The 19,585-nt window shown below is 45.7% G+C and overlaps 1 protein-coding gene across 2 annotated transcripts; it reads left to right on the plus strand.

Moving 5' to 3' along the window:
* The first annotated feature begins 265 nt into the window (after positions 1-265).
* ZFP3 (ZFP3 zinc finger protein) lies at positions 266-19,319 on the plus strand. 2 transcript variants are annotated; one of them, XM_054459436.2, is made up of 2 exons: positions 266-948; positions 14,441-19,319. In XM_054459436.2, exon 2 carries the CDS (start codon positions 14,449-14,451, stop codon positions 15,955-15,957), a length of 1,509 nt encoding a protein of 502 aa, XP_054315411.1. In that variant the 5' UTR covers positions 266-948; positions 14,441-14,448; the 3' UTR covers positions 15,958-19,319. The 2 variants fall into 2 exon arrangements, with proteins under 2 accessions (XP_054315411.1, XP_054315412.1); XM_054459437.2 differs by having other exon boundaries at positions 717-978.
* The last annotated feature ends 266 nt before the right edge of the window (positions 19,320-19,585 follow it).

A 19,585-nucleotide genomic window follows, 5' to 3' on the forward strand; every position in this document is an offset into this window, starting at 1 on the left:
AAGAGAGAGGGCGAGAGGGAGGGAGGAAGGAAGGAAGGAGGGAAAGAACAAAGACAAAAAAAACACAACAAAACAAGCTGGCTGTGCAAAATTACAGAGGAAGTAACAAGTAAAGATTCTGAGGAGAGAATGGGTCAAGCTTGCTCAGGGAACGCAGGAAGGCTAGCTGCACAATGCTGTTTCCGTGGCCTCAGCAGCTTAACCTAGGCCTTTACTCTTAACCTAGGTAATTCCCACTCAATCTTGAGATTTCAGCCCAAACGTCACTCCTGCAAGCCCTCCCGGAACTCAAAGCATGTCTCCCTTCGCTCCCGCCGAGGAGCGGCCTGTTCCCAGGATCCACAGCCCCGTGTTTATCAGACCCAGTCTGTGGAAGGGAATGACGGGATAAGAGCGATGCGGGTTAGGAGAGTTAAAAGGCTCGCGCAAACAGTCCCCGCGGGAATGCGAAGCGGATTCCTGAATTATTCAGCCCAGAGCAATGGTTGGAGAGCGACACCAAGGCGCAGAACGGCAGATCGCGGAGCGGAAGTTCATCCCCGGAGCCGTTCTAGGATCCCCGGAGCCGTTCTAGGATCCCCGGAGCCGTTCTAGGAACCCCGGAGGACTCAGTTCGTCAATGATCCTGGGGCTGAAGTGGGCATCGACGGGTGCACTTTGCTGTTCCAGGGAGCCGCCTTGGCAGGCGGCGGCGACGTGATACTTGGGCTAGGGCGAGAACCGGCGAAAAGCAAAGCCGGAAAAGGCAAGGGGGCGTCGGTGCGTTGACCACCTGTTCCTCCAGCGGAGTGCGACGCGCGCCGATTGGCTGGAGTGCCGCCTGGGTACCGGAAGTGGCCGATGCCCGTCGCCAGTGACACCGGGACAACAGCTGCGGGCTCTGTGCGAGCGGCCCAGCAGCGCGAAGCCTGAGCGGAGTGAGCGAGCGCGGGGCGGTAGCGGCCTGCGGTGAGACCTCATTCTGTCGCGGCTGTGGGGGTAGGCGAGGGCTGGGCTCCCAGCTCCCTAGAGAGCCGAGCGGAAACCCTACATTTAGGCCCGTTCTGACCGGGGTTCGCTGTGTGACCTTGACGTTTATGCCTCCCTCCATTCCCCCCGCCCCCAGGCCTTCATTTCCACCTGCACATAGAGAGGGTGGGGCCTGGACACCGCCAGGGACCGTCCCAGCTCTGGTTTGGTGCCTGTCAGCCGTGGGGGCGGGAGAAGCAGGGACACTCCCTTCTGTCCCAAGGTGGGGACCCGTGGGAGCTGTGGTTTCCTCAGACATTCCACCCCCAAGTAAACCGCTAGGACGAAATGGCGGGCAGTGTCACAAACTTAAGGCCCTAGTGGCAGATTGTGCCCTGTGCTGCCAGACAAGATATTGACTTACGAGGGGTGGTTGTGAAAAGGAGACAGGTTTGAGCTGCAAAGATAGAGCCCTATTATGGGTACCAGAGGGAGAAGAGAGGAAAGGAGGATAACAGTGCCATAAATTAAATATCACCCAGCTTGGGAGAAGGAACTTATTTTTACAGTTATCGACACCAGCTATGTGTCAGACACTATCCTAGGCTCTTTAGATATAATGATGAATGAAATATCCAGTTAGCCATCAAGAGTATTACAGAGGCTGGGTGCAGTGGCTTATGCCTGTAATCCCAACATTTTGGGAGGCCTAGGTGGGAGGATCACTTGAGCACAGGAGTTCAAGACCAGCCTGGGCAACATAGTGAGACATCATCTGTACAAAAAACGAAGAAATTAGTTGGGTAGTTGGGTGTGGTGGCACATGCTTGTAGTCCCAGCTACTTGGGAGGCTGAGGTGGGAGGATTTTCTTGAGCCTGGGAAGTTGAAGCTGCAGTGAGTCTGGGCAATAGAGCCAAGACCCTGTCTCAGAAAAAAGGGAGGTATTGCAGATTCATTATATATATAAGGCAGTTACACAAATTCACTTAACATTTACCAGGTATCTGAAATATGCTAGGTACTCAGAATACCAGGATGAATGGAACAGCATCCTTGCTTATGGTCTAAAGAAGAAAATAGGTATGAAAAATTAATAATGCAGTGGGGTAGCTGCTACAAGGTGAAGGAGTAGGTGTCTGCCTTAGAGCCTGGGGGTCAGGGAAGAAAATGGAGAGGGTCGGCCAGGCGTGATGGCTCATGCCTGTAATCCCAGCACTTTGGGAGGCGAAGGTGGGCGGATCACCTGAGGTCAGGAGTTTGAGACCAACATGGTGAAACCCTGTCTCTACTAAAAATACAAAAAGCAGCCGAGTGTGGTGGCACACACCTGTAAGCCCAGCTACGCAGGAGGCTGAGGCAGGAGAATCGCTTGAACCTGGGAGGCGGAGGTTGCAGTGAGCCGAGATCGCATCACTGCACTCCAGCCTAGGTGACAGAGTGAGACTCTGTCTCAAAAAAAAAAAAAAAAAAAAAAATTGGAGGGGGTCTGTCCATGCCTGAGCTGAGGCTTAGAGATGCTTGTGAAGTGCACAAAGTAGGCAATAGATTTCCAGGAAGTGGGAATAACTTGTTCTCAAAGGCAAAGAAGCTTTAAAGAATAGAAAATGTTTGAACTGCAGGACACTGAACATGACTGCATCTTCCAACCGTTAATGGAGGGTGTGGGACAGGAGATGAGAAAGGGAAATGGGCTTCCTTAGGGGGACATTATGAGCCATGGGAAGAAGTTTGTATTCTGTAGGCTTTGGGGGTGCAATAAACAGGAAGTGACAAGATAACTATAGTACAATGAAAGAGAAAAGGGCCAATGAAATGCTGGCTCAGAGGACCAAGAGAGAACCTCATTCCTGCAGATGTTAGTGAAGAGTTTGAGAAGGAGGTGCTCTTTGTACTAAATATGGAATATTTGGTAGGATCTGGCCTTTCAGAGGTTAAGGAAAATCATCTGCATTAGCTAAGATGCTTTTGTCTGTAAGTAACAGAATCCAACTCAAGCTGGCTTTAAAATATGCAAGTATATAGGCTCTCATAATTGGAAGTCAAGAGGTATAGGCCGGGTGTGGTGACTCACGCCTGTAATCCCAGAACTTTGGGAGGCCGAGGCGGGTGGATCACCTGAGGAGCTCGAGCCCAGCCTGGCCAACATGGTGAAACCCCGTCTCTACTAAAAATACAAAATTAGCCAGGCGTAGTGTTGGATGCCTGTAATACCAGCTACTTGAGAGGCTGAGGTGGGAGAATCGCCTGAGCCTGGGAGGCGGAGGTTGCAGTGAGCCAAGATTGCACCATCGCACTCCAGCCTGGGAGACAGAGCGAGGCTCCATCTCAAAAGAAAAAAAAACAAAAAGGGTATAGTGGTTTCAGGACTGATTTAATCCAGTGGCCGTGGCGGCATCTCCCTTGTTTTTCTTAGCTTTAGCTGTCCTCATCCACAGGCTGGTAGTGAGATGGCAGCAGCAGGTACAGGCAATAATATATGGAAGTATTTTCCTATGGTTCTCTCAGGATGGCAGGAAACAATTCCCAGAAGCTCCCAGCAAACTTCTTCAAAATATTGACCCAGATGAAGGTGGATGTCCATTTCTGAACCAGGAATTCCCAAATCCTTGCTGTTTCTGAACCAGTGCCTTGCAAGAATTAGGGCATTTATTTGACTGGGCTAACTCAGTTGGAGTGTACTGCTGGAGCTCTTGGATGAGGTTAGATCTCTGGCAAGGAAAGCAAAGCCATTGCAAATATTTTTGCTCACATACCGTGTAAAATAATTTTGGAAGGTTTGTATCTCTTTATACATTTGCAAGTTGACATCCAAAACATTTCCATTTCTCATCATAAATTTTAATGAGTTTCAAAGGATATTATTTTTGAGGTATTAAAATTTCGACATTTCAAAATAAAACCTCATCCCAGTTTCCAGATACCTTCCCTTGGTTACCTTCCCTTGGAGCACAAAGAAGGTGCTCATCACATCCTTCACCCTCTTTGTAACCTCCATCTGTTAGCACCCCACTCCTCCCAGCCCCCCTTCATTTCCATCCGTATCTCACTCAGTCATCTCAGCTCTGTCCTGACTAACCTCCCTAGGCCTCACCTCCTCAGTCTTCCACCACACATCTCCCTGGATTCTCAGGCTGCCAAAACTGCCACTGAAAGAAGTCCGGAGAGCATGGTGATTGGCCCCTCTTCACTCTGATGCTCTCCAGCGTGCTTGTTTCATGAGGTGGTGGTAAGGGTTAATGTCTGTAAATTGCTTAGCACATAGTGAGAGCTCGTCATTACCCTCCACGTCAAAATGCCAGTGCTGCCTTGCTCATCTTCCCCCTTCCATATTTATCCCACCCGTGTGCATGCTGCATTGAAATCCGAATGTTTTTTCTGTTTCTGTTCTTTTTTTTTTTTCTTTTTTCTTTTTTGAGACGGAGTCTCGCTCTGCACTGGAGTGCAGTGGTGCAATTTTGGCTCACTGCAAGCTCCGCCTGCCCCGGGGTTCACGCCATTCTCCTGCCTCAGCCTCCCGAGTAGCTGGGACTACAGGTGCCTTCCACCACACCTGGCTAATTTTTTGTATTTTTAGTAGAGGTGGGGTTTCACCGTGTTAGTCGGGATGTCTGTTTCTTTTCTTACTCCTCCCGTACTTCCTGGCCTCTTGCTTACCCACTTTCTGTCTGGGATGCTATAGTGCGGTGGTCTTCAGATGGAAATATGTGGAGGGGTACACAGACACTTTCTGTAACATCTTTGGGCACATAGATTGTTGAATGGAAATCAACTTCTAGATCCTTGACTTTATTTTGTATCCTTGCCTATGACTGATCTGCTTAAGAATGGGCCTGTGGCCTGTAGGTTTCTCTTTTCTCACATTTTTTCACAATCGTTCTTTTCTTCATTTTATTTTATTTTATTATTATTTTTTTTGAGACAGAGTCTCGCTCTGTTGCCCAGGCTGGAGTGCAGTGGTGTGATCTCTGCTCACTGCAAGCTCCGCCTCCCGGGTTCACGCCATTCTCCTGCCTCAGCCTCCCGAGTAGCTGGGACTACAGGCGCCCGCCACCATGCCCAGCTAATTTTTTGTCTTTTTAGTAGAGGCGGGGTTTCACCATGTTAGCCAGGATGGTCTCGATCTCCTGACCTTGTGATCCACCTGCCTCAGCCTCCCAAAGTGTTGGGATTACAGGCGTGAGCCACCGCACTTGGCCCTTTTCTTCTTTTATAAAAGAAAGACACCGGCCAGGCACAGTGGCTCATGCCTGTAATCCTAGCACTTTGGGAGGCCGAGGTGGGTGGATCATTTGAGGTCAGGAGTTTGAGACCAGCCTGGCCAACATGGTGAAACCCCGCCTCTACTAAAAATACAAAAAATAGGCTGGGCGCGGTGGCTCATGCCTGTAATCCCAGCACTTTGGGAGGCCAAGGTGGGCGGATCACGAGGTCAGGAGATTGAGACCATCCTGGCTAACAGGGTGGAACCCCGTCTCTACTAAAAATATAAAAAATTAGCCGGGCCTGGTGGTGGGCGCGTGTAATCTCAGCTACTGGGGAGGCTGAGGCAGGAGAATCGCTTGAACCCAGGAGGCAGAGGTTGCAGTGAGCCAAGATCACGCCACTGCACTCCAGCCTGGGTGACAGAGTGAGACTCCGTCTCAAAAAAATAATAAGTAAAATAAAATAAATAAAGACACCACTCACGCATCTCCTTAAGGTTACCATGGTGCGTCACTCTGCGGTGGAACATCCTCTAGCGTGCCATACAGAGACAATTTGTTGAAGAAGTGAGTTTCTTGGACCTTTTGTAATACAAGTCCCAATCTTTGCTCCCCAAAAAATTTTACTTCGTTTTTTGAGACAGAGTCTCTTATGCTGTCACCCAGGCTGGAGTGCAGTGGTGTGATCACAGCTCACTGCAGCCTTCACCTCCTAGCCTCAGGTGATCCTCCCACCTCAGCCGCTCAGGTAGCTTGGGACTATAGGCATTCACCACCGTGCCTGGCAAATTTTTTTGTAATTTTTCTAGAGACAGGTTTCGCCCTGTTGGCCCGGCTGGTCTCAAACTCCTGGGCTTAAGTGACGTGCCCACCTTAGCCTCTCAAAGTGCTGGGATTATAGGCGTGCCCAACCCCGACAAAATTTTTAAAAGATGTAATCAGGTTGTCAGTCAGCTGACAGATTATGCCGTAATGTTTTACTACAAATCACTGTGTGGCTTTTTGGCAGATAAGTTCAAAAAGTTGGGATATTGCTATCACAAGAGATTGCTGTAAACGTAGATTATACAGTGTGGGCAAAATCAGGTCCAGTTACAGTAACTAGAGTCAGTTTGTTAAGCATAACAGAAAGGTGGTTTTTAACTCAGAAAAGGTATGCAGTCAGTTGTATTATATCTGCCCTGTCTGCTCTCAGGTTTAGGGGAGGGGAGGGGCAATCTAGATTGAGAAGAGGAAAAAAGTCAGAGCAGGAACTGGCAATGTACCCATAATTCTGCTGCTTGACACCTGTGTTGATCTGCCTGTAGGCAGATCACCTGCCTGTAGGCAGATACACCACATTAAGAGTAAGATAACTCCAGTCATTAAGACTTCATAGGCCAGACGCAGTGGCTCATGCTTGTAATCCCAGCACTTTGGGAGGCCGAGGTGGGTGGATCACCTGAGGTCAGGAGTTCGAGACCAGCCTGACCAACATAGAGAAATCCCATCTCTACTAAAAATACAAAATTAGCCAGGCATGGTGGTGCATGCCTGTAATCCCAGCTACTTGGGAGGCTGAGGCAGGAGAATTGAACCCGGGAGGTGGAGGTTGCAGTGAGCCAGGATTGCACCACGGCATTCCAGCTGGGGAACAAGAGCGAAACTCCATCTCAAAAAAAAAAAAAAGACTTTGTAACAGTGGTTTTCAAACCTGGCTGGGCATCAGAATCAACTAGGGTACTTGTTTAAAATATAGATCTCTTGGCCCCACTAGAGATTCTGATTCTGAGAGATCTGAGATGGGACCTGGAAATTAGTATTTTTAACAGATTTCTCAGTGGATTCTTATGCAGCTAGCCTAGTTCCAGGCCAAGAACCATTGTTTAAGAGACAGTCATCTAACAAGATCTTCCTGCCATGATTTCAGGGCTACTAAGCAATTTTCAGGGTTTTATGTGGCTTTCCATGTAGATTTTCTTTTCTTTTCATTTCCTTTTTTTTTTTTTTTTTTTTTTCCGAGATGGAGTCCGGCTCTGTCGCCCAGGCTGGAGTGCAATGGTGCGATCTCAGCTCACTGCAACCTCCACCTCCCAGGTTCAAGCAATTCTCCCGCCTCAGCCTCCCGAGTAGCTGGGATTATAGGCACCCACCATCATGCCTAGCCAATTTTTGTATTTTTGTAGAGATGAGGTTTCACCATGTTGGCCAGGCTGGTCTTAAACTCCTGACCTCAGGTGATCTGCCCACCTCGGCCTCCCAAAGTGCTGGGATTAGAGGCATGAGCTACCGTGCCTGGCTCATGTAGATTTTCATCTAGGTAATATGGTCCTTTATAAATTTTATTTCTTGTTGTTAATTAATAGATATCTGGTTTATACATCAGTACTTTGTGAATGAGGCTTTTTGAGCTTGCTTTCCTTGGGTGCATTGAAAAGACAAACTCAGGTCTGCCAAGTTGAGGGTCCTATTCTGAGCTGTGGAGACCCAATAGAGGTCTGCCTGTCATCCCCAAACTGAGGACCAGTGGTCAACCTCTACTCTTCCAGTAGCACGTCCATCTTATCTCTCTTCAGAAACATTTAATTTCAGATTTAGGAAAGTGAGGAAGTGAGAAACGGAAAGATAGAAAATTGTATTTGGGAATTTGAATTTAGGCTATGAGAAGTGGTGTTTCCATATGAGTCTGAGGCCTGATGTATGGCTGTGCCTCTGGAAGAATCAACCAAATGGAGATTGGCTTTGATTTGTATTTGAGAAGATACCCATAGAGCAGTATTTAACAAATGACATTGATACTGTGTTGCTGGCAGAATGCAAAGTAAAAGAGTGATCAGAGTGGGTAAGATTTAGTTGGGGAAGGCTTTCTGTGTTTTTTTGAGATGGAGTCTTACTCTGTTGCACAGGCTGGAGTGCAGTGGAGCGATCTTGGCTCACTACAACCTGTGCCTCCTGGGCTCAAGCGACTCTCCTGCTTCAGCCTCCCCAGTAGCTGGGACTACAGGTGCACACCACCACGCCTGGCTAATTTTTTGTGTGTATTTTTAGTAGAGACAGGGTTTCACCATGTTGGCCAGGCTGGTCTTGAACTCCTAACCTCAGGTGGTTCTGCCTGCCTCAGCCTCCCAAAGTGCGGGGATTACAGGTGTGAGCCACCGCGCCTGGCCAGGGGAGACTTTCTGAATTTGAGGGGTTTTTTTTTGTTTTGTTTTTGTTTTTTTTGAGACAGAGACTTGCTCTGTCGCCCAGGCTGGAGTGCAGTGGCGCAATCTTGGTTCACTGCAAGCTCTGCCTCCTGGGTTCACGCTATTCGCCTGCCTCAGCCTCCTGAGTAGCTGGGACTACAAGCGCCCGCCACCACGCCCAGCTAATTTTTTGTATTTTTAGTAGAGATGGAGTTTCACTGTGTTAGCCAGGATGGTCTCCATCTCCTAACCTCGTGATCTGCCCGCCTCGGCCTCCCAAAGTGCTGGGATTATAGGCGTGAGCCACCACACCCGGCCCTGAATTTGAGTTTTAAACTAGGTCCTGGTTACTTGACTGGGGATAAATACATACCTAACTTCTGTTGTATCTTGTTTTGCTAAGAAAAAGTGATTTTCCATTTATTGTGGTACACATGTCAGCTCTATGAATGCTGATTTTGTAAAGAACTAGATGATGGAAAAGAAGCAACTATAGGAGGCATGAGGATGAAAAGGAAAGGCCAGAGAGGGGGTTGGAAGCAGATGGAGACTGAAATGGCAGCTTGTGGAACTTGCTCTTGGGTAGGGATGAGAGAGAAATGTGTTTAAGACGGTACTTCCCAACTCAGATGGTACCGTGGAGGAAGAAGACAGCTAAATTCTCGACAATGGATGCTTACAATTGTATAGATACACATTACCTATAATTTTCAAAGATTTCAACAAAAAGGAGAAGTACAGTTTTTAGGTGCCCTCTCTTCACGGGAAAATGAGAGAAGATGCTGAGATGGGGAAAATCGAAGAAAGTTCCACCTCATTTTCAGGTGTAGCACAAAGAGCTTCTAAGACTTCAGGATTCCAGTAGGAGATCAGGTTCCTTCCAGGTGTCTGGGGAGGGGAGCATTACCAGGCTGCCCTGATAAGTGACTAGAGGTGCCCGAGCCAGATGATGTTAGTAACCAACATCCTGTGGATAACGGGAGGCTGGGCAGAGAGAAGGGGAGTCCAAAGTCGCCCCCAAATCTCCACCTTTCCCCTTCCCTTACCACATGACTCCAGCTTCCTCTGCTGCTCAGGGTCTTTGTTTCTTTAGTAATCTCATCCTTTCTTCACTCTTAACCCCTGTCTCTCTGCAGGACCTATTCCTTCTAATATAAACATGTTCCTATCTCTTCCATCAGAGGAAAGCCTTGCTCTATAGCACTGTCCATTTTGGTCTTCTCCTTTCATCCACTTTTTTTTTTTTGAAAGCAGCAGCAAATTCATTATTCAGTCCACTACCAGCTGGCTTTTGCTTCTGTCGTTCCCCTGAATCTGTGCTCACAGTTCATGTGTAACTATCTATTGTCTCAGTACACATTTTCTTTCTTTCTTTCTTTCTTTTTTTTTTTTTTTGAGACAGAGTCTCTCTCTGTCACCCAGGCTGGAGTGCAGAGGCGCGATCTCGGCCCACTGCAAGCTCCGCCTCCCAGGTTCAGGCCATTCTCCTGCCTCAGCCTCCCGAGTATCTGGGCCTACAGGCGCCCGCCACCACGCCTGGCTCCTTTTTTTGTATTTTTAGTAGAGTTTCACCGTGTTAGCCAAGATGGTCTCGATCCCCTGACCTCATGATCTCCCTGCCTTGGCCTCCCAAAGTCCTGGGATTACAGGCGTGAGCCACCGCGCCCGGCCTCAGTAGACATTTTCTAATTCTTATCCTAGTGAATCTCAACTGCATTTGATTTTTTTTTTTTTTTTTTTTGAGACAGAGTCTCACTCTGTTGCCCAGGCTGGAGTACAGTGGCTCAGTCATAGGTTACTCACAGGCTCTACCTCACAGGCTTAAGTGATCCTCCCACCTCAGCTTCCCGAGTAGCTGGGACTACAGGCACATGCCACTATGCCTGGCTAAATTTTTAATTTGTAGAGATGGGGTCTTGCTATGTTTCCCAGGCTGGTCTCAAACTCCTGGGCTCAAGTGATCCTCCCGCCTACTCCTCCCAAAGTGCTGGCATTAAAGGCGTGAGCCACCGTGCCTAGCCTTCACTTGATATTTTTAAATTCCCTCTGCCAATGCCTAAGTGACTTCTGTGACACAGTATTCTGGTTTTTCGGTTTCACTACCATTCTTTATCTTCTTGGCTCATTCTCTTCCTCTACTCACCCCTTTATGAACAGAATCTGAACAGGAAACAGCTCACTCAAATTAGGATAACTTGAGGAGGGTTTATTTGCAGCGAGGTTAATTATAAATGATCTAGGTGTGGGCAGGTCATTGAAGAACCCGGGGCTGGCAATAATAGTCACTAGCCCTGGACCTGAAGAGACAGGAGGAAGTAGAGGTTACTGGAACCCAGACAGTGAGACTACTGAGTAGGACAGACTTGAGAGGAGTAGGGACCTCAGTTGAGGGACAACACCAGCCCAAGGCGACCTCACAGGAAGGAACCCTGACCCCTTTCTCCTGCCCTGCCCTTTCCTCCCTGCTTCCAGACCCCTGCTGGGGCTCCTCATTGGTGGACCACAGCTGGAAGCCAGAGGGCCTGTTGATGTGTTCCATACAGGTTAGGCTTCTGGGGCAAAGAGGGACAGGGAGAAAGGTGGAAAGAAGATCTAGAGGGAAAATGGAAGATAACTGAAGCACTCGTGACTGTTTCTTTGACTCCTAGGCTTCTGTTCGCAGCTTCTGATGGTTCTCACGCTACACTCAGGCTGAGTACTCTCAAGTCTGTATCTCTAGTCCTGACTACTTTAAGCTTTAGACCAATATATTTTGACTGATTCTTTGATACCTCTCTGTGGATATCTTGAAACTCATTTTGTCCAAAACAGAGCTCATTGATCATCTTTTATTGCTATACTAGCTCCTCTCCCAGTATTCAGAATATTGTGGCACCACCGTCCATCTAATTACCATCCCTCAAATTGAGTGAGATCCGGGCACCATCTTTGAGTCCTCCCTCCTTACACCTATCTCCAGTCACACACCAAGTCTTGCAGAATTTGACCTCTTCGTATTTCCCCAGCCTATCTCTTCCTCCCCACTACTACTAGTGCTCTAGTGAGATCACATCACCTTTTGCCTTGATGACTGCATCAGCCTCCCAGCTGATCTTCCTATGTGCAGGCCTACTGCTTTCTTTTTTTTTTTTTTTTAGCAGAGATGGGGTTTCACCGTGTGAGCCAGGATGGTCTCAGTCTCCTGATCTTGTGTTCCTCCCGCCTTGGCCTCCCAAAGTGCTGGGACTATAGGTGCCTGCCACTATGCCTGGCTAATTTTTTGTATTTTTAGTAGAGACGGGGTTTCACCGTGTTAGCCAAGAGAGTCTCGATCTTCTGACCTCGTGATCCGCCTGCCTCGGCATCCCAAAGTGCTGAGATTACAGGCATGAGCCACTGTGCCCGTCCAGGCCTACTGCTTTCTACTTCAGCCACTAAACGACCACGAGTGTGCATCTGCGTGGAATGCTAGTCTGACCAGGGACCATGTCACTCCTTGGTTTAAAAAACCATCTCATAGTTCTGCATTGTCTAAAGGATGAAGTTCCATACATGCCCATGCCCCCTTGAGAATCACCTTCCACAATGAACACTTTCACTGACGGGAGGATTGTATTCCTCAGATTTGCTGTAGTGCACAAATAGACTGCCCTAAGCAAAGGCCACTTTAATATTAGTTCCAGATTGCTTACCATCTGAACAAAGGTCAGGCTTATTCTCCTGGCATTTAGACCCCTTGTCTGTGGTGGGGACAGCCAAATCCCCACGACAGTTTTATTAGGAATAGGTTTGGCCTCGTATAGTAACAAAAAACCCCCAATATCTTCAGCAAGGCAAAAACTTATTTCTCTCTTAGATAAATGAAGTCCAGAGGCTGGCATTCCAGGAATGGTATAGCAGTGCCATGGAGTCATCAGGGTCCCAGGTTCCTTCCAGCTATGATCCCCAGTCCTAGGCTATGCCAGTATACTCATGGTCCAGGATGGAGTCCAGCTATCACATCGTGCTCTGGGAACAGCATGGAAGACAAGATGGAAGAAATGTATCCCCTCATCCTTTAGGAGATTTCCTAGTAGTCCCATGTGGTTTCATTTGCATCTCACTGCCTCATTGGCTAGAATATGATCATGTGGCCAATCCCAACTGCAAAAATTAAAAAGCTAGGGAATGTATTTTTTTAGCTAGGCTAATTGCCACACTACATACATTTATTATTCTGTTATAAGGCAATGGGGAATAATAGATATTGGGGTAGGCAACTAAACATTTTTGCCACAACTAAAAATCTTTGTAAAAGTTTTAAAAAGTTACTCTCCCCCTACCCACCCCCGCCCAAGAAACAAGGTGTGTTGTTCTATTGCCCAGACTGGAGTGCAGTGGCACAATCACTGCTCATTGCAGCCTTGACCCCCTGGGCTCAAGTGACCCTCCTACCTCAGCCTCCCCAGTAGTAGACTACAGACACATGCCACTGCCCCTGGCCAATTTTTAAAAAATTTTAGTTCAGACAAGATCTCCCTATGTTACCCAGGCTGGTCTTGAACTCCTGAGCTCAAGCCATCTTCCCACCTCTGCCTCCCAAAGTACTGGAATTATAGGCATGAGCCACCACACCCTGCCAAAAATGTACTCTTTGAGTAATCTATGAAGGTATTAAGAAAATGAGAGCTGATCACAAAATTAATATGTAATGATCAACAGCATTGTTATATATAAAAGTAATAGCCAGTTACAAAATATAAGAAAATCTCACTAAATGAAAAGAGAAAATCTCACATAAAAACAACATCAGCATAAGTTTGAACTACAAATTTATACTAAAGTTTACTTGGGAAGATATGAGAATAGACAGGAAAGGTCTGAAAAAGAAAACTGAGATAACTCTCTCTAGCATATATTAAAAATGTTAATAAAGCTAACAGGTTGAACTGTTTGATATTAGAGAAGACATAGATCAGTGGAACTGAATAGAATCCAGAAGTTGGCCCAAATATAGATGGATATTTAGACTATGGCATAGGTGGCATTTTAAATCAGTAGGGGAAAGAATTATTCAGTAAATGGTATTGACACCAAATCACTAGCGATTTGGAGAAGTTTAAAGCCATTGGCTCCAAATGTCAGGGAGCCAAAGGCGGTACTTCTGTGCTAGTTATAGCTAAGACACATTAATCTTTTGAAGAGGTAAGCCTTGTATGTCCCCTCTCCTGCTCTACAGAGCTGGTGAGTACCAGAGAACAGGACTAAGAATAGTCCTCTTGTTACTCATTTTGCAGTTACTTCCTCTATACACCCAAAAGTTATTTCTATTAACTTGTCCTTTTTTTTTTCTTTTTTGAGACAGGGTCTCACTCTGTCACCCAGCCTGGAGTGCAGTGGTGCAGTCTCGACTTACTGCCACCTCCGCCTCCCTGGTTCAAGCAATTGTCCTGCCTCAGACCCCCAAGAAGCTGGGACTACAGGTGTATGCCACCATGCCCAGCTAATTTTTGTATTTTTAGTAGACAGGGTTTCGCCATGTTGCCCGGGTTGGTCTTGAACTCCTGAGCTCAAGTGATCCACCCGCCTCGGCCTCCCAAAGTGCTGGGATTACAGGTGTGAACCACCATGTCATTTCTGTCCCTTCTTTCAATATTTATCGTATACCTATCTATTAATATGGCCACCATTTTCCCTAGATGTTTTCTTTAATCACCTTCAGGTTCTAACCCAACTCACCGTTAATATTATGGATTTTTTTTTATCAGCATCTCTTTACCATCCATTTCCTACTTCTCTCTTGAAATCTTTTCTCATTCCTGTCAGCATCCACTGTTTAGCATGTCCACCATAATCCTAAATCTCTATTTTCTCTTTGGCAGCATCCTGTCATTTCGCCAGATACCAAGACTGTTTCTGTTTTTTTTTGTTTTGTTTTGAGAGGGTCGCGCCCTGTCACCCAGGCTGAAGTGCAGTGGCGCATTTCAGCTCACTGCAGCCTTGACCTCCGCAGGCTCAAGCAATCCTCCTGCCTCAGCTGCCCTCCTCCCCTGACCAAGACTGTTTTTGAGTGCTATGAGAACTACATCAAAGCTCTGTTCTCCTCTAGTGTTAGCTTCATTTAAATATGATACGGTCCCTTCACATACTTACCTCTCTCATTTCAGATTGTGAGATGGGGACTGAGAACAAGGAGGTGATTCCCAAGGAAGAAATTTCTGAAGAATCTGAGCCACATGGGTCATTATTAGAAGAATTTCCAGAAGTGGTTTACCAAAGCCATGAGTTTGGAGCAGGATGTGAAGAAGACATGTTGGAGGGACATTCGAGAGAGTCCATGGAAGAGGTTATAGAGCAGATGTCTCCTCAGGAGAGAGACTTTCCATCAGGGTTGATGATCTTTAAGAAATCACCCTCAAGTGAGAAGGACCGGGAGAATAATGAGAGTGAGAGAGGCTGCAGTCCCAGCCCAAATCTGGTTACACATCAGGGAGATACAACAGAGGCAGTTAGTGCATTTGCTACCTCTGGCCAAAACTTCATAAAGATTTTAGAATCTAACAAAACACAGAGAAGTTCTGTGGGAGAAAAGCCTCACACATGTAAAGAATGTGGGAAAGCCTTTAATCAGAACTCACATCTCATCCAGCATATGAGAGTTCATAGTGGAGAAAAACCCTTTGAATGTAAAGAATGTGGAAAGACATTTGGAACTAATTCAAGCCTTCGACGGCACCTGAGAATTCATGCTGGAGAAAAACCCTTTGCTTGTAATGAATGTGGAAAGGCCTTCATTCAGAGTTCACATCTTATTCACCATCATAGAATTCATACTGGAGAGAGACCCTATAAATGTGAAGAATGTGGTAAAGCCTTCAGTCAAAATTCAGCCCTTATTCTACACCAGAGAATCCATACTGGAGAGAAACCGTATGAATGTAATGAATGTGGGAAGACCTTTAGGGTTAGTTCACAGCTTATTCAGCATCAGAGAATTCATACTGAAGAAAGATACCATGAATGCAATGAGTGTGGCAAAGCCTTCAAGCATAGCTCAGGCCTTATTAGACACCAGAAAATTCATACTGGAGAAAAACCATATCTGTGTAATGAATGTGGGAAGGGCTTTGGTCAGAGTTCTGAGCTTATCCGGCATCAGAGAATTCATACAGGGGACAAACCCTATGAATGTAATGAATGTGGGAAAACTTTTGGCCAGAACTCAGAGATTATTAGACATATTAGAATTCATACTGGTGAGAAGCCCTATGTATGTAAGGAATGTGGGAAGGCCTTCAGGGGGAACTCAGAACTTCTTAGACACGAGAGAATTCACACTGGAGAGAAACCCTATGAATGCTTTGAGTGTGGAAAGGCTTTCAGGCGGACCTCTCACCTTATTGTCCACCAGAGAATTCATACTGGAGAGAAACCCCATCAATGTAATGAGTGTGCAAGAACCTTTTGGGATAATTCTGAGCTGCTTCTCCACCAGAAAATTCATGTTGGAGAGAAACCTTATGAATGTAGCGAGTGTGAGAAAACATTTAGCCAGCATTCCCAACTTATCATACATCAGAGAATTCACACTGGAGAGAAGCCTTATGAGTGCCAAGAATGTCAGAAGACTTTTAGTCGGAGCTCTCACCTCCTCCGACATCAAAGTGTTCACTGTATGGAGTAATCTGCAAAATAGGAAAGTTTTTAGTGGAAAAGCTAAAGTCCAACTTACTCATTTGTTCATAATATGTGCCCCAAGTATTCAAATCGAATGACAGAACCTCCTCTGTCCTCCCACTGATTTTAAACAGTTGGTTGAAGAAGATGAGGCACTTTTTTTTTTTTAAGTGTTGGGGTCTTGCTCTGTTGCCCAGGATGGGATGCAGTGGCACAGTCGTAACTCACTGCTTCCTTGAACTCCTGGGCTCAAACAGTCCTCCTGCCTCAGCCTTCCAAGTAGCTAGGACTGCAGGCACTAATGAGGCACTTTTATGAATTATTCATTGAGAGGGTTCAGTGTACTAAGTTAAATCATAAAAGCTATTTCAGGCCTTAATTTCCCCTTTGTCCTTCTTCCTTCCCCTTCTCCTCCCCCAGCGGATCACATAACAAACATTAAGGGTCTGTACCAGCCATCTTTCCTAAATTACTCTTCAGCAAAATTGTGGGAACAGGATTCCACCACCTCCTAAGAATGACAGAGTTGACTCATTGAATGTTACCCCCTGAAATATTAGAAAGTCATAACTTAGAAGACACACCTCATTCTCCTGTCCACTGTTTAGCATTGGAATAATTTAGTAAGCTTTTATTAGCTTCAAAGTCATCCAGCCCTGCTATCAAGTTTAGAAGATGGCAGCATTAATGAAGAAGCAGGGTCATTTCACATCTGTTAGGCTTCCTTATTCATCTGAAGAGGCTGCCATGATGGAGGCACTGACAGGCAATTTACAACAGGATTATAAGTGAAGGCCTGAGAATCCAGAGGGGCTGATTAGGCAACACCAGGGGATAAACAATTGAGGTCACACTGCTCGACATGGGCAGAAGCAGCTCTTTAGGAGCTGTCCACACTTTAGGGGTGCTCAGACTGACCAGACTGACTGCTCCTAAGAATTCTGCTGCATACATTTTTAGCCCCATCTCCTGCCACTGCTGACACATATTGTGACAGGAAGTAGCAGAGAGGACTGTGGCTTCACCTCCTCCAGGCAGCTGGCTACAGTGATGAGCCAGTTCACCTGATGACAAACCAGGGTCTGGCCTTGCCAAAGCACTTAAGTTCTCATGACCTAGACCCCACTGGAGGCCCTGGCTAAGTCAGGATGTCGTAGCCTCTTCTTGGTTTTGCCCCTTGGCCTTGAAATTCTTTTTTCTTGAATAACTTTAAAAAAATAGATAAGGTCTTGCTATGTTGCCCAGGCTGGTCTTGAACACCTGGGCTCCAGCGATCTTTTTGCCTCAGCTTCCCAAAGTATTGAGATTACAGGTGTGAGCTACCATGCCCGGCCTTGAAATTCTTTTTTCACCGTCTCTGCATGTTTTTTATGTTCTATATTTATTTCTTCTTTAAGGAAACACAGCCTACATTTTTCATGTGTCCATGTTTCTGAGGCAGTGGGTGTTAGTGGGAACTGCACTAATGGGGGTCCAGCAGGCCTGGGGTCTGGTCTTAGTGCTAGACCTTGAATAAGGCACTTCACCTGCTGGTCTCCAATTCTCTCATCTGTAAAATGAAAGAGTTGAACTAAATGATCTCAAAAGTTTCAACCAGCCCAGTAATTCCTTAATTCTTTAAAAATTTAACTTTATATATCTTTATTGTTCTTTAACCTCATCTTTGTTACACTAATATTAGTCACTAATATTTATTGTTTACTACCTGACAGGCACAGTGCCAGTTTACATTTTAATTTTCACATCATTTCTATGATGTGGGTACTCATTTTTTTAAAGCTTTATGAAGGTATAATTTACATACTATAAAATTCACCTGTTTTAAATGTTCAGTTGAATGATTTTTAATTTACATAGTGGTGCAACCATCAGTGATGTGGGTATTCTTACCCCAATTTAAAAGATACAGAGGGGCAGAAGGGGCAGTGTTAAGTAATTGACCCATGATGACACAGCTAGTGAGAGCGACAGCCGAGACTCCAAACCTGATTGATGCTCTTAACCACTGTGCTGTGCTGTAGGTGGGCAGATTCATTACTGCCTTATCTGAAATCCTTTGCACATTTTCTATTACTAATTTCTATGTAGATTTGAATATAATGAATTTAAATCATGTCCTCGGTAACAGAACTGATCACAGCCAAAAAAAATTCACCACATGGGTTTATTCTGTACTCCAATATAGGTGTCTTCCCAGGTTTATATCCTTGGCTTGAGAAAAGGGTTGTACAAATAGATGATTGCAGAGTTTCCACATCCTTCCAGATACCTCTGCCTCTAACAGTCACACCCTTAGTAAGGGAAGTTGTTTGATTTTCTTCTTCCCTTAGGTTGATTACAAGTGAAGTGCGCCGTCTTATTCCTTTTTTCATTGCTGGAGCACAAATTGAATTGTGCCCAGACCATATCTTTCTCACATGAAACCTGGATCTCACCTATCCCTTTCATGCCTGATTCCCGTGTTTGCATATTTTATTTCCACATTTACCTCTTGTCAGCCCTGATAGAGAATTTGGCACCCCTTCAAGCTTCTCCTAAACAATCTATTCACACAAACACCCCTGAGCACTATGGACTTCACTGAAGACAGTGTGTAAGCAAAGGAGAAGAGTTCACATTGTGCAGCCTGTTAGACATTTTGTTCTCAGAAGTACCTTACTGGCCAAACCAATGAAGGTTTTTCTCTTGTCCTCCCCTCTCAAGGCTCAGTCACCTCAACTCCTTTTTGCCTACTAGATATCCAATCCATCTCACCTCCCCTGGCCCTAGCTCAATTACCCTCTTAAACCCATCCCTGCTCAGCAAAACCTCCTCTAGTTCACCATTCATTCATTTGAACATTAGGAGGCAATTTAGTGACCTCTTGTACCTGACCATGTTCTTAAGGGGGAGGGCTGACGTCTCATTTCCAGAAAAATCTACCATATATAGATACATATTCCCCGCCCCGCCCCAGAAGATTTCTGGTGAATGAAATCACCTGTATCTTGTTAGGTACATATACGCAAATCCTTAACCTCAGTTCCCTGTCCTCTTCCATGTCTTACCCAGATATCTCAGGAAGATTTCTCTTTTCCTTCTGTTTGCCTCCTTCTTCGACTTACTTGGGAGTCAGCATCTGACCACCGTCGTGACTGGTAATGATGATTTGTACAAATACTATTAAGGAAAGGACATGAATTGTCTTAATTTTAGACCCATTAAAAACCGCACAGGCCTCAATCTTAAAGTCCTACCTAAATACCCAGAAATACCCTTCAGAATTTTTGAAGCTATGCCCGTGTACAAAATTTTCTTCCTTCCCTAATTTTAATGGTATACTAACACCTTAGGTAAATAAAATATTTCTTTACTATTTTATTGATATAATGCCTTTGTCATGTTTATTCCAAATTGCATTATGTTTCACTATGGTTTTTAATAAGGACTTTACCAGTTTCATTCCCACCTTGTAAGTTTCACCTTACCTAAGTACCCCAACATGCTTGTTAGCTTCTGGTTTTGCATACAGTGTACATTCTGTGTCCTTGATCTGCTTTGCTTGGTGAGATCCTTCATGTTAAAAAGCAGGACAAGTGTTATCTATTGTGTGTGTGTTGGTATACATGTTTTTCTTCATGATTAGCAACTTAAAA

Source organism: Pongo pygmaeus, chromosome 19 (assembly GCF_028885625.2).
Source record: "Pongo pygmaeus isolate AG05252 chromosome 19, NHGRI_mPonPyg2-v2.0_pri, whole genome shotgun sequence".
Taxonomy (NCBI): Eukaryota; Metazoa; Chordata; class Mammalia; order Primates; family Hominidae; genus Pongo; species Pongo pygmaeus.

What these genes read in the sequence shown, in the direction of transcription:
- ZFP3 (XM_054459436.2), top strand. Translation starts at nt 14,449, where the DNA reads ATGGGGACTGAGAACAAGGAGGTGATTCCCAAGGAAGAAATTTCTGAA.